Source organism: Dermochelys coriacea, chromosome 6 (assembly GCF_009764565.3).
Source record: "Dermochelys coriacea isolate rDerCor1 chromosome 6, rDerCor1.pri.v4, whole genome shotgun sequence".
NCBI lineage: Eukaryota > Metazoa > Chordata > Testudines > Dermochelyidae > Dermochelys > Dermochelys coriacea.
This window is the reverse complement of record NC_050073.1, coordinates 33,026,567-33,041,594: the sequence shown is the minus strand read 5'-3', so window position 1 is coordinate 33,041,594 and position 15,028 is coordinate 33,026,567. Positions and strand designations below refer to the sequence as shown.

The window sequence follows — 15,028 nt, the reverse complement described above, 5'->3', positions numbered from 1 at the left end:
ACGTGTAGAGAAGATAGATATCAGGCCATTGCCCACTAGAAGCTGAATTATATTCTCTTGGTGAGTATCATCCAGGGCAGCAACATGAGAGTTTGCCAAATAAGTAGGGAAAGAGGGATGGTGTTTGAATACGGGGGAAGAATAGCAGAGGAGAAAAGAGCTATGAGGCAAAGGGCTCACAGATTGCCCTTACTGGGTATGTTCCCCAATGACTTTAATGGGTGGGTATAGGGCAAGAGCTGTCACAACTGACACTAGCATTTTGGCATGGGCTTGTGGAACAATTTGTTGACTTCCTGTAACTAACTCCTGTCTCTTCTGTGCAGACCACAATGCACTGGGCCAGCTGTAGGAATGCTGGGGAAAATCAGCAAGATTATTTTTTTGTACCTAGCAAATTAATTAAATCATTATGGGAAAGGGTGTTTGGGGGGGAGGGGGAAGGATGGCTCTCTGGGACACTGCCCTTGAATTTTAGCAACTGTATGGACCCTAGCAAAGCTGCTGGGCTCCAGCAATGGAGTACGATAGCAATTTTCTCAAATAAACGGAAGATATGAAGCTGTTAACACTCTATCTGCCATAGGCTTGGGTGTTACATGCCGATGGATTTTAGGTCTTCTTTCCCCTTCAGCTATTTAGAAACCAGTGCAGAAAAATAACTATGCAACAGCTGCCTAAAACACCCCTCCAATTTCTTTATCCCCACCTTACAGAACTAGAGGCCGTTTCTGCAGGAAGAACAATAAGGGAGCATAAATTATATTTATTAACTTAAAAGTTGTGTTTCTTTTCTCATCTTCCTTTTTTTTTCTCCTTTTTGCTTTCTTTCCTTCCATTTTTGGCACATTCGCTCTCTCCACACCATTTATTTCTTTCCCCTCATTTCTTACTACATTTCTCCCCCTCTCCTTTTTCTCTGCTTTCCCGCTTTCTTTGAAAAGCAACATCAGCTTTATTCTTGTCCTCACCGTCATTTCAACCCAGGTTTTGCTATGGTTTTCCTTTCCCTTTGTTCCAAGTAGTCTCAGTCTCTTCCCCCCTGTATTCCATTGTTTCTAAAATCCTCGCCCATGTTTCTATGGATCTTAAAATAGTTCTTAGTACTTCTATAGCACTTTACAACCAACAACCAATTAATTTTCACACCCCTTCATGAGCTAGGTAACATTATTTATGCACAGTGCAAAGCTACCCCCAGTTGGTGTGACAGCTTGCTCCACTGTTTCTGCTCAAGCTGGCCCTCACACAAAAACAGTAAGGTTGCAGAAGGTCAGGGTTGAGGTGAATGGACAGAGCTGTACATGGAAGCCATCAGCATCTGCCAGCACCATGCTTTGCTCTGAACAGTCTTCTGAGTCTCATTTTCATGAGCAGGAAGTTTTCTGTATGATTTACATACGATCTATGAAAACTTTCCATAGACTGCTAGTGTATTGTAACCCCTATTTTCACATAACTGTTGTCATAAGAACTTTTTCTTGCTTTCTAGTTCCTTGACAATGCAATCATATTCACAAAGAGAGAACTGCACTTTGTCCAATTAATTAAGTGCCTTGATAAGAAGCCAACTCTTGCTCCTTAAGTACCATGGGCATGGTGACTGATGTGCTCAGAATACCAACACTTAATCTAAGGGAAATTTTTCAGAAATGTTGAAGATTGTATTTATTTGTTTAAGTGGTATTTTAATTTGGGATCAGGTTGGTTTTGAGGTAACTGCTCCACTTTCAGATGCTGGAACCATACAACATGGTACAAAAAAGAGGCAAGCTAGATAAAAGCAGGTCATGTCTCAGGCTACAGCTTCCCACACAACTCCTCCTCCTTCTTCCTGTTTAGAAGTGTGCTGTGGCAGTATCTGATAAGCGGTAATGGAAGTCTATGAGACACAAAGAGTCGGGGGATGGCTTAGTGGGAAGCCAAAGTTCTACGTTTAAAGCTGCAGCAGTGCCGGTTTTTCTATGCAGAAAGTGGGGGACTGAGGGAGAAATCCTGGTCCCACTGAAGTCACTGGGATTTCCCTCTGAGTGTTGTTCACATACCGTAGTATAGATTTCACATCATCATGGAGCCAGCGAAATCTTGTCTAGTCTCCCATCCTTCATCTGACCAGGTATTGTTACTAGTTTTTGGAAATCCCCATAATAGGATGAAAAAAGAGGGTCCTAAAATATTACTACATGTTTCTAGGAACACACTTCAGCTCCTGGGAGAAGTAGCTCATCAACCCGTACAGGAAACACCAAAATCTTGAGCTAACTAGCATGGCAGCATAAGCTGGTAAGGGAACATAATTATTTATTTCAGACACATTCATTACATTTGAATTTTGAACACATCACCATTCCTTTTGGGAATGGGGAGGCTTTTCCTTCATTTCCTAATGGCTTCAGTATTCTTCTCAAAAATTGCTCTGTTGCTTCAGGAAAACAAAATAGTTAAAGGGTTTCCTTCTATTGCTATATCGCTGAAGTACTTGCCCTTCCCTGCTGAATACTTATTTCCAGAAGTGTCAGCAGGGAACTCTTCTGGAGCTGATTTTCTAAGTTCCCAGTATACAAAAGGTTGGCTAGATTTTGGAAGAGGAATTACACAAAATACATTTCTTGAATGTTTTCAATGCCACAACTGCAATTTAAGTGATACAAGGATTAGACAATAGCAGACATTCTCCATGCTATCAGCTGGCAATCAGGAGATTTTAACTCTCTGCCCAAATACCTTAAGAGTTTTTGCTTTTAACCGTTAGATGTTTAGTAGATCTATTGAGATTGGACCACTGCTCGGTTGAGATAATCAGACTTGATTATCTTCTTTTTCTTATAGCCTCTTTTCAGTTTTTAGGTGCAAGAGGCCATTGCAAAACGGCATCTAGTTCCTCAGTTGCACTGGATGCTTCACACAGGCAGGCTTTGTCCCTTTTTATTATGGCACATATTCATTTAGAACTGGGTCAAGCTGCTTCACTGGTGCAGTAGAGCATGGCAGATTGTGGAACAAGGCAAGTTGGAATTTACCAAGGTTAGGCCATCAGTGGGTTACTAAGTAGGTGTTAATGGAAAGCTGTTAACATCTGTTTTGGTTCAAAACAGCAGGCAGAACCCCCACCCCTCAGCACTTATGGCCTGCATATACTTTCAATGTTTAAAAAAATGATCCATTCACCTGCGGCTGTGATCAGTGGATAAGTGTTGAAATGGAGGATATAAATGGATAGAGAACAGAGGAACTATGATTAATTAATATGGATTAAATGTGTATATCAGCTCTTAAAAGAAGTAGGAGACAGAAACTGAAATACCTGATTAGATAAATAGTCCAATATCCTGCATTAGTCTGGTCAGTACCATATGCTTAAGAATAAAGTATTAAACACCAAAACAAGCAAGAGACTGGACACAAAGTGCAGCATCAGTGGTTGCTATTAAAACTTGATATTTGCAAAATATTGCTGCTGTGAAAAATATAGACATTTGAATGGTAACCACGGATAGCCTTAATCAAGTTTTCAGTTAAAATGTACAAAAACAGAGAACTGATGGTACAGGAAAAGACTGCACAAAAATAAATATTTCATAATTGTAACCCTCAAAACTACAGATTAAGAAATAATCTCAATTTTTGCACACATAATTTTGTGCGCCAATGAATTGCAAGTGCAAATATTAAGACATTTAACTACTCATTTGTATCCACACATCATTACTCATCTAACTGCTAAAAGTATACAACCATTTATTTTCTATCTGAATAAAGGGAGATCGGGTTGAGGCCTGGCTGAAAAGGAGGCTCAAAGGGACAGATTTTCAAAGGCTCAAACAAACATTAGGTGTCCAACTTCCACTGATTTTCAGCAGGAGTAAGGTGCCAAAGTGTCATTTGCACTTTTAAAATCTACTCCTAATGGCCAGATTTTCAAAGGTATTTATTTAAATAGGAGTTAGCCACCTAACCTGCTTTCCTTTTTTCTAAATCGCACTAGATGTCTATTTGCATCTTTAGGCATGTAAATAACTTGCTAAATCTGGCCCTATGTTACTTTTGAAAATGGTGCTTAGGCTACTAAGTCACTTAGGCACCTGGGCAATTTTACCTAAAATATGTAAGAAGGGTGATTTCCATGCAGATTAAAATAATGCACCAAACACTTTCATTTTCTTTATTTTCAATCGATACTGTATGAATACAAAGTTTCTAGAAAGCTACAAAAATTCTACCACTTTATCAAGAAGGCATCAAAATGTGTCACGTTGCAAAGACATGAAAACACCTGCAGTAACCGACACAAAAATAGCATTTTTAGAGTGATGAAATAATTGCACTTAACTGTCATGGATATTAAAGTTATCACACATATGTACCGCAAAAGCTAGAATACATTTTTTTTTACAAAGCACTTTATAAAAAAATTCTCTGCACACAAAACCTATAATTTTCATATTACTATCATACTAAAGATAAAGTCACTTTAAAGCCAACACTTAAACATTTTTTAACAAAAAAGGTACCAGTACCTACACACAGACAATAACAAATACAAGATTACTGTACTGCCAAGAGGTTTGACTGAAACTCCTTTTGAAAGCTTCTGCAAATATGTTTAAAAAAACCCAAACATTTGAGAACATTCACTTTTATCAGAGCTTTCCCTCCCTGTCTAATCAAGAGGTACTTTATCATCAAAAGGCAGGTTCTACATCAAAAGTTACCAGCAGCAGTACAATATTAAAGTAACCACTGACCATATATGAATATGCTTAAGTCACAAACCCAGTTTATACACATTACACAAATAAACATAAAGTGAGAATTCCATTAAGTCATTTACAAATGTGAACAAATGCACATGGCAAAAAAACCAAAACTGTTTTACATAAAATGTACTGATATTGAAGAATTAAAGGCTATTCAGGTTTTTAATGTTATAAAATTCTTTTGTCTTTTTTTTCAGGCACATATTGTATTTTTTGTCTGCAGTCAAGAGCCTGAAGCAAAGAGGCCCATAAAAAAAACAAAAAACAAAAACACACACACACATTTTGTAAGGAGGTAACAGGGACACATCTTTTCTTTGTCAGCTGAGTGCATTTAAGAGTTAATTTACACAGTAAAACTAATCACATGATCTCAGCAAGATTGACCTGAAAAGTTAGAGACCAAGATCTCCCAAGTATTTTTTGTACTTTGAATTACGCAGCCTCAATCTTTTCAGAGGGTTAAAAAAAAAATCTTAGAATAATGAAAGATGGGGGAAAAAATCATCCTGAGAAACTAGAATCTACTACCATGTACGTTGAGTGACTGGGTACTACATTAATTTTATTTAATGTGGGTCATGTTAAATATTACATCAAACATTTCTGGGTCTGAATGATCCAGTAAAACTTGATGGAAAGCAAGCATGTCTAGGAATTAGAATGGGAAAATAAATAGAAATGAATTAGCTTGTCAAATGTTATATCTGACATCTATTTGTCAGTTACTTGCATTTAAAGTTAACAGATACCCTTTCGTTCTTTCATTAAGAGCATATAAAGCAGTGAGTTTGTTGAGTATGGAGCTATTGCTAAACTGAATGGCTGTAGCTACAGTTGAACAGGAAAATGGGGAAACAAGCATAAGATGTGTAACTTCTTTAAAATAGTGGTACAGTACCTAAATAAATCATTTTGGAATTCAAGTAAGTAAGACTACATTTGTTAGTAGTAATTCTTTGAACTGCCAAAAATGGTACCATTATCCTTATTTGAACTTTTGTACAATGAGATAGTAAATAATAGAATTAAACTGACTTTGCAATAAACTGTTGTTCATCACAATTGTTATAAAATGCTTCTCCCAGCAGTTATATTTAATAACTGTAAACACATGCTCTACTTCTGGGGTCAAATCCTCTTTACCTTATCCCAGCCTCATTAAGTTCAACAGGGCTATTTGTGTGAGGAAGGTAAATGAGATTTAGACCTTGGAGGGGGGGAAAAAAGGTATTTTAGAGACAGGGAACTTGATTTATCACAATATTTACCATATAGTGTCACAATATTTATATATAAAAAGTTAATCTTAGTTTTCATCAAATATTTAAAAATCACATTAAAATTGTATTCACAACTATATAATCCATTTGCCAGCTTTTAGTTTGGCTGATATTTGTTCTCTCTCTTCTTTTTTTTTTAATCTTGCTCCTCTTCCTGTCAATTTCACTTCTAGTGTTCACTATGGCCCCAATTCACAGAATGTGTCAAAAACAGACACATTATTTAAAGGAGCTGCCTTTCCTGTGCTTGGAAAAAAACAGAGTTTGGAATGGTGCTGCACACAGTTTTCCATACAGCACCTTCACCTAACAATGCTCATGCTTAACATTTTGATGCTAATAAGCACATGTCAAATTACATTTACTCCAATTAATTTTTGTTCTGCACTTTCATCTCAAATTTTATGCATCTGACTTTCAGAACACTTGACTTTGTAAACAAAATAAGTGCAAAATTAGGATACAGAAGAAACCTTCACAGATACTGAAATATTAATCAGAATAGAATAATAAAGTCACATTTATCCACTGTCTGAAATTCAGTCGTTTATATGGACGTCACATTACTCAGATGCAAGACTGGATGAAAAGATGGAAAAGGAGAACCATTGATCATTTTTATATTATAAACAAATCAGTCACTGGGTTACAATGTTGCAAAACTATATCAAACAGTTACATGGCATATAAATTATTTTCCAGCATTATGCAATCTGGTGATTTGCAAAATGACATTAGCATAAATGATGCTCTTTCGTGAATGGAGGCCTGTAGTTTTGACTTATTCCAATAAACCAAAGGCATTATGGTGATCACTTAATATTTTTGGTCTCTCTACAAATAGTCGTTATTATGGCAGCACTTTTCTAAGCTGGAATTTCAAACCAAAGGCACTTTCATGCTAGAGTGCAGAAGAGTCACAAATAGTTACGTATTTGGTCATGAAATTTAAAAAGGCAGCATTATTAATACAATTCATTTTTCACAGAAAACTATGAAGTTGTAACCTTTCATTTTGGTATAGGCATTTAATTGTGTAGTAATGGGTCTGACTTATGCTGAAGGTTGGTTTAGACCAAGTAGTCAAAGAGCTTCTCTGTGGAGGGGGAAAAGTTTTTTTTTTTTTAAATGGAACCAATTAATAAAACAACATACAAAATTGATGTAAGAGGCTAAAGGTATTTCTAATACAACACTAAGGCACTGCATATTGTAATGCTTTGGCAGCTCTGAATTAAAAAGTTCCTAGAAAAAGTAACAGTAACAAGATAAATTCTTCCAGCTTACAAAAGAGCTCACAGTTTACAGGCAGCCTTTTGGACAACACACTTCACGATATACATTTGAAGGACTTAAGGCTTTTACGAATGAACATGTGCAGGGTTTAGATCATTTACATAAGTGTAAAGTAAAGACAATGCAAATCTTTTTCCTAACCTTACAAATGTGAACACCAATGAACACTGTGACTTTTTATACCTTATAGTTATGACATATGTAATGTGCCAGATTGTATAAAAAATCTGTACCTGGTTTTGAAAATTGAATTCTATATTTTATACTCCTCAAAGAATTTGTTATAAAAAAACCCATCAAACCAAAATTCAAAAACCTAAATAAGAGATAACTTTAGAACAAAACAAAAGAAATAGTTTTTGACTTGTAACACCAAGTGCTTAGAATAAAGGGCTACCGTTAGGCTGTTACAATGCAGTGCTTTTCCTGATGTGATTGTTAGTGTTATAAACGTATTAAGAGATCTCATGACATGGACATCACATTTTATGCTTCACAGAATATAAACAACTAAAAGATTCATCAGCTCTAATATCCCCAAGTGGATAATATGACAGCTAGACATCACAGCAATCACCCACCTTTTATAGTTAGACAGATCAGAGGTTTTATAGCCTAAGGAATTTCAACCCCCTCTCCCCTCCCCGATGCTGGCCTCTTTCTCTAATGTAAATCCTAACAGTATTAAAGATTAATGCAATGAAAGGCAAGCATACAACAACCAACAACTTGCTGCACATGACAAATACTGATTGCTCTTCTAGCTGGTATATTGACTAAGACTATTCATCTATATTTATGTGGCTATAACTGAGGGCATGTTTTAGAATGACAGTGTCATAAAAATTAAAACTGTAACCAATATATTATACCTAGGGGCAAATTCAAGCTTCTAATTACACATAGGCACATGCCTGAAAACTGCAGCTGAGAGGGGAACTGTTGAACACATTTCTGTGCCCTACTCATGGCTCCCCAAGACTTACCGAGCCCCTGATAAATGTGATTTTTGGAAGTTTGCAGCAGCCATGCATCTTATCTTGTAACCAATGTTTCATATGTCCTGTTAGGATTTGTGGTTTGCCCAATGGATTGCATTGTTTTAGCCTAGTTATTTTCCATTATAACCCATTTCTCCTCCCAATACTTTTAATATTAATGTTGCATGGGGCAGTGAAAAGGCAGTGGTTGAACGGATGGCAGAGGAGAAGAAGCTGAGTAATACTAAGGACAGGCTGTGCCAATAAGAATCAGAGAATACAGGACACATGTGTGTATCCCAGAAAACTGTTCACACCCATGACCATATTTGTAATCCATATTAGTATTAAAATCTCTTCTATTCACTCTATAATAGAATCTTCTCTGAATTACCTACTTTTCAGTTTATTAATCGGAGGGATGAACACTGCACATCTGTGTATTCTGGATGTGAAAGGCAATCAAATCCTAAGTGGTATTGATGGGTGTGTCCTACATGCCCTGCCTACTAGTACTAAATGCACCATGTCCTGTTTGAGACTGGAGACAGAACTGGGATAATATGTGCGCCAGAATATCATGAAGAATGAGAAAAGGAAGAACATAACCCTTCGAATCTGTTTTGCCTGATGATGGTTGTGATTTTCTAGCATCCCTACGACATTAAAGCTGATGAGGCTTTTACTGACCTATGTATTCTTCTCTCAACCGCATTACTTTTTCTAGCTTGCAATTTACAGATTATTTGCAATGCAGTAATAATGTCAATTATTTCCCCCTATGTTTGTTAATTTCGGTATTGCAAATTTTTCACTCAACAGAAAATATAGTTGTCCGTATAAAATATAACTGCACACACAAGACTACATACAATGTAAGTCTAAATTTTCAGTATTTACCTACTTATTGCAAAATGAGCCATCATTTTTTCATTAAATAATCAAATTTCCATATTAGTACAACACAACTTTATATTTTTAAAAATACACTAGATACGTTAAGTATAAGGGATGATGTTCTCTTTCTCTGCAATACCTGTTGGAAAGTTTAATGAATTAGAAGATTAGTTTTAACATTGAGAAAAAAATACAAAATTTGCCTAATTTTAGGACCTGCTTGTTTCTATCAGGTATTTCTTAAGGCTATATTTATCATTTGGTTTCAAACAGAAAAAATGTTTCATTTTAAAAAATAATTTAGCGAATTACATTCGTCCATATCTTCCACTCTAATTAGTTACAAAGATAATTCTATACAGATTATTAACTTTGTGTACTAATTTACAGTTATAGTTAAAGATTCATTTCCATTTCACTTGCATCATAAAATAAGTATTTTATTTTGGAAAAAACAAAACAAAACCCTAAATAAATTCTTATAAATGCTGTAAGTTTTCCCCATGGCAAATGCTCTGTCTTACATTTTTCTATCACAATTAAAAAGAAGCCTCCACAGACAAAGGCATTAGGTTCTTAAATACAGTCTTCCCAAAGAACTGTCGTTTACAAATTTGAAGAACACTTAGTTTTAGAAATAATTTTTTACAACTGTACCAGAATTTCACAGCTACAATTATATATGAACACATTAAAAATGACTTCACTAAAACAGGATTTAGAAAAATGTGGGTGAAAGCTGGGCCAGAGGCACTGCCACTTAGTGTTGAGGTTTACAGTCTGTGTTTTTGATAAAGAAAAGAAGTGTAATGAAGTGTATATATAAATAACTGCTCAGTCCTTTACAAGCCTGTAGATATGATGTTGTGCTCCATGTTCACTGTTTGAAACTTCAAATACACAAGCCATGCAGAGTAGGGTTTCTTGTGTATCCCTGTTTGTTACAACCTATTGGGAAGGGGGAGAGGACGGGAGCGGAGGGAGAGAAAAGGTAGACAGTAGTGTTATAAACTTGGAAAAAATAATTTGCACCAAAAGGTATTGTAGGCTTGAAAAGAGAAGAAAATATAATTGTAACTTGCTGTTTCTCAAACTTTAGAAAGCCGAGATCCACTTTAGGCAAATAAAATTCACTATACCCTTTCCAGTCTCAAAATGTGTTGTTAAAAGCCTGCCCACATTTTAGATCTTCATACTGTGCTACTCCTCTCCTTTCTTACATGTTTTGATGAGTATTGAAATACTTAACAATGTTGACATTTAAAGTATCACCACTGGTAACTGAGTTAGCACCCACTGAAATGAACTGAACACTTTACACCACAAAGCTTGTGTTTCAGGCTCTCTGCAAATTAAGGCAAACATTGCTGCACTGTTTCTACTAGGGTTCTGTTTTGAGGGCTTTCTTTGCAATCATAACACTAGACACTTACTTAAAAACATATGGAAAAAAGTAAGCTGAGACTCTGGAAAACAACTGAGAGGTCTGTTCATGCTCTCACCCCAAAAAGCCTTTTGTGTCCTCCCACAGGATTGAGACCCCCACTTTTGGGAAACAATGAGACTAGACTCTATCGCTCTTCCTCAGGTTGAATAGGACCTAACTCTGTGAATAGTTTTACTGAAGTCAGTAGGACCACTTGGCCTTGTATAAGTAAGGGTTTCAGAGCTGGTCCTTAATTTCCAAGTTAATTGATCCCTGCCAAAATAGAACATATTTTAGACTCAGTCAGTAAAGAATAGTGAATGCTTACCAACAAAATTGTAAAATTTTCCAATACACTGTTCATCATATATTTCTCTGGTAAATGCTTGAGCTTGTGTATGAAGTTGATCATATATTCACACATTGGAGAGCGGTTTATTCTGTACACAAACCGGCCATTCTCAAACCTTGCATATTCCGTCTAAATAGAAAATGAAAAACATTTAAAGAATATTTACCGACAAACATATTTCTACAGTGATCAACAGAGGGAATGCAAAATGTTGGGTTGGTTCTCTTTGTTAGTTTGGAAACAACAACATGTACAAAGTGGAGTTGTTGATCTGAAATGCTAGTCTTATCACAAAAGTTTCCTTCCATAGCCTAATTTAGGAAATTATATATTGGGTATGTAATCTTAGTTTATATCCAAGTTTATAATTTTAAATCACAGAGGATGAGAACTGTATAAGCTAGCTCTCAAGTGAGTATAAATGCATTGAGAAAGAAACTTCCCAGCAAACTTGATCTTCAGTGATTTTAAAGCAGTTTAAAGGTGACTGGGTACAAAAGAAGCCATTTTACCCATATCTTGATGTCATATTTTAATTACTATATAACTCACTAAGCAGTTGTCTGCATCAGAGGAAGAGAGTCAACTGTGATGGAAGGAGGGAGAATAGACTAGTACCTGGCTCAACAGATTCCACTAAGGGGATGGGTCTGTGATTCAGTGCCTTCCTGCCCTCCACCCCCCCAACTCTCTGTTATCATGATAAACAGTTCTTAATGGCTGGCTGGACTTCTTGGGCTGCTGACTTCAGCCAGGTTTGGGATAGTGGAGGTGATGCCAGAAGTTGTTGTTCTTTGGTGGTCACCATTTATAGGGACCACACCAGCAAAAGTAGGGAGTGCACAGCAGCCACTGCCTTGATAAATGCTTAAATTACTGCTGTAAACTGGAAGTCACTCAGCAACAACTGCAATGTAGCTAACAAATATGGAGGGGGGGCTTTTGCTACTTTAAACAAAAGATGGATCATTGTAACATCACAATACGACCCCCTCTCCCCATACCTAGCCAACTAAACTATACAGTGCTGTGCCTTTACCCCCCACCCACCCCAAAAAAGCAGCCATTGTACCCCAAAGGAAAAACAATGTTGCAAACTTATTTTTCACCCAAAGGACAATGGTGTCTGTAGAAAGTGTGCATTTCACCAGGTTAAATGACTGTGGGCATGGAAGAAACCCATCACACTACACATTTAAAACACCCAGAAATCTAGAGAGTGGGAGCTGCTTGCCATCTTAGTAAGGTTCCAAATATGTTACAGGTCTGGCCAAGTGTGAGTCTGAATTGTCATGAGAGTGATGTATCCAGTTGAAAATGGGAGCAAACTTATTTCTGCTTCATTGCTCTTTTGCTGGGAGATGCAGGAATCGGCATTGGTGTCAGTTCCAGGCTCCCCAGCTGAAGGTACGTTGCTGTGTTGCCAGTGATTGCCAGGGGAAGGATTGAAGAGGTACTCTAAGTCAGTAAGTAACTGGGATTTTACTTTCGCTAGTGTCACCATAAGCACAGTAATTCAAACTAACCTAAGCACTGTCCGGAAGGAAAACATTCCTTCAAGAAAGATGGGAGGAGGGTAGGAAAGTGAGATAAGAGGAATAAGTAAAATAAATCAGAGTCAATTTTCCATTTTTTACTGCCGTTACATTGGCAGAAATGTACTGTATAATATCATGAGTCAGCAGAGTAACACCATCCAGAAGAGCATCCTACCTCTACTTTTTCTACTACTTGCTTTCCAAATGAGCAGACTTTGGTGGAACAGGTGATTGTCATGTTTTCTGAGCTCTCATATTGGCTAGTTACTCCATAAAATGCTCCTGTATCATCTTGAATGTTGCAGTTTAAGTCAGCCTGCAGGGAAAAGTAACAGATGTTGAATATTATCTTTGTCATCTAGCAGGGCCATAGTAACGAGCAGTAATTAACTCTCAGCCTGCCCCCTTTTTACTGACCAAAAGTGGGGCAGGAAAGAGGCAAGTCTATAAACATAACTGCCACAGAGTTAAAGAGAGAGAGAAAAACTTCAGGTGTTCTTTTTTAATAAGTAAAAATACATTTCTTTCATAGGTTTAAGTTCAGTGTAACCTTAGGGAAGTGATAATTTCTTCAACTATAAGCAGGAAAACAATTGCACACCTATCATTAAAAGACCCATTGTTCCTCTTAACTATAGGCCCATTAAGGTCTTGTCTACACTACAGGGGAGATCGATCTAAGTTACGCAACTTCAGCTACGTCAGTAACGTAGCTGAAGTCGATGTACTTAGCTCTACTTACCGTGGGGACCACACTACTCTATGTCGATGGGAGACGCTCTCCCGTCAACTCCCCTTGCGCTTCTCATTCAGGTGGAGTACAGGAATTGACAGGACAGTGAGCTGTGGTCGATTTAGCGGGTCTAGTCACACTAAATCGACCGCTGATGCATCAATCGCTGTGCATTGATCTCCCGGTAAGTGTAGACAAGCCCTAATTCTGCCCATGGATACAGACAATGAATTAACTGAAGTGAATGGGAGTGGCATATATCATGACCCACGGGCCTCAAGCCTGGGCCTGCAAGTTTTATGGGAACAGCCACACTCCAGCCCTCCATGTGGCAGCCTGCTGGCAGTAGCTTACCCGAGGAACATGAAACCCAGCCTGCCTGCGAGCACCTGCCCCTTCAGTCCGATTGGTGGATTTCCAGAGCATTTGACTGGCTCACTGGTCCTACTTAAGCTAGCAGCAGGAACAGGAAGCTGTGTGAACAACTTTAGCCTGCTCTGGATGGTGTGCCTTGCGTTTCCTACTATTGACTCCTGCTTCCCCAGCTTGATCTTCTGGTATTCTGACTCAGCTTTGCTCCTGGCATCTGACTTGTGATTCCTCGCCTCTGGTTTGTCCCCTGCTTCTGACCTTCCAGGATCTTGACCCAGTTGACTCTTGACTCCTTTCCCATGACAGTGGATTCTGGCTCTGACTACTAGGTCTGGCTGCCCACAACTCAGCCATAGCAGCTTGTCTGGACCGCAGTAATCCTGTGGGACCAAGCCCAGTGCAAGAAGGATGGACCCAGCAGCACACCTGTAGCCACCAGAAGCACTGGACTTGCCCAAATGGACCTCTTGCCACTGGGTGGACGATCAAGCACTGCAGGCCCAAGTTGCACAGTTGACCTTGGACAACCAGCAGGTGCAGGACCAAGTGAGGCAGGTCAGCGCCGAGAACACTGGTCTGCAAACACAGCCTACAGCATCTTGCCTGAACAGGGGCCTATCATACCCTTGCTCAAACAACTCGATGGAAACTGCTGGTGGTTACAGGGATTCATGAACCTATGCCACTGTCTGTTTCTGATAGGGCTCCAAATCTATTCCTCTGACTTGGCCAAGGTGGCCTTGTAATCAGCCTTCTGGCAGGAGACCTGTTACACTGGGCATCCCCCATGCTAAAAGGCCATAGCCCCATGCTGTCCAACTGGGCAGCCTTTCTCCAATTGATGTCAACTGTCTTCAGTTACCTGCACTGAGCCTGAATGGCCGAGGCCACCCTGAAGCAGGAGCAAGGGGCAGTAGCCTCCTATGCAGTGCACTTTCCTCACCTTGTGACAGATACAGAGTAGAACAAAAGTATGTCACTTTCCCATCGGACGTTTGCGGACAGCATGGCCAGGGACCAGAGAACATTGTACCCAGACCCAAGAAGGCTCAAGCACCCACTAGGGCAGTGGCTCTCGACCTCTCCAGACTACTGTACTTGGTGCCTGACTTGTCTTGTGTACCCCCAAGTTTCATCTCTGTTAAAATCTACTTGCTTACAAAATCAGACATAAAAATTCAACAGTGTCACAGCACACTATTACTGCAACATTGGTTACTTTCTCATTTTCACCATATAATTATAAAATAAATCAATGGGCATAAAAATGTTTTACTTACATTTCAGTGTATAGTACATAGAGCAGTATAAACAAGTCATTGTATGACATTTTAGTTTGTACTGACTTTGCTGGTGCTGTTTACGTAGCCTGTTGTAAAACTAGGCAATTCTCT

General features: G+C 38.4%; 1 protein-coding gene across 1 annotated transcript in view; it reads right to left on the bottom strand.

Moving 5' to 3' along the window:
- Positions 1–4,148: 4,148 nt before the first annotated feature.
- Positions 4,149–15,028, bottom strand: part of TEAD1 (TEA domain transcription factor 1) — a 219,003-nt gene continuing 208,123 nt past the window's right edge. Inside the window, 3 exon segments of the mRNA XM_043516495.1 lie at positions 4,149–10,161; positions 10,968–11,120; positions 12,705–12,845. Coding sequence (XP_043372430.1) covers positions 10,048–10,161; positions 10,968–11,120; positions 12,705–12,845 — 408 coding nt within the window. The 3' untranslated portion in view covers positions 4,149–10,047.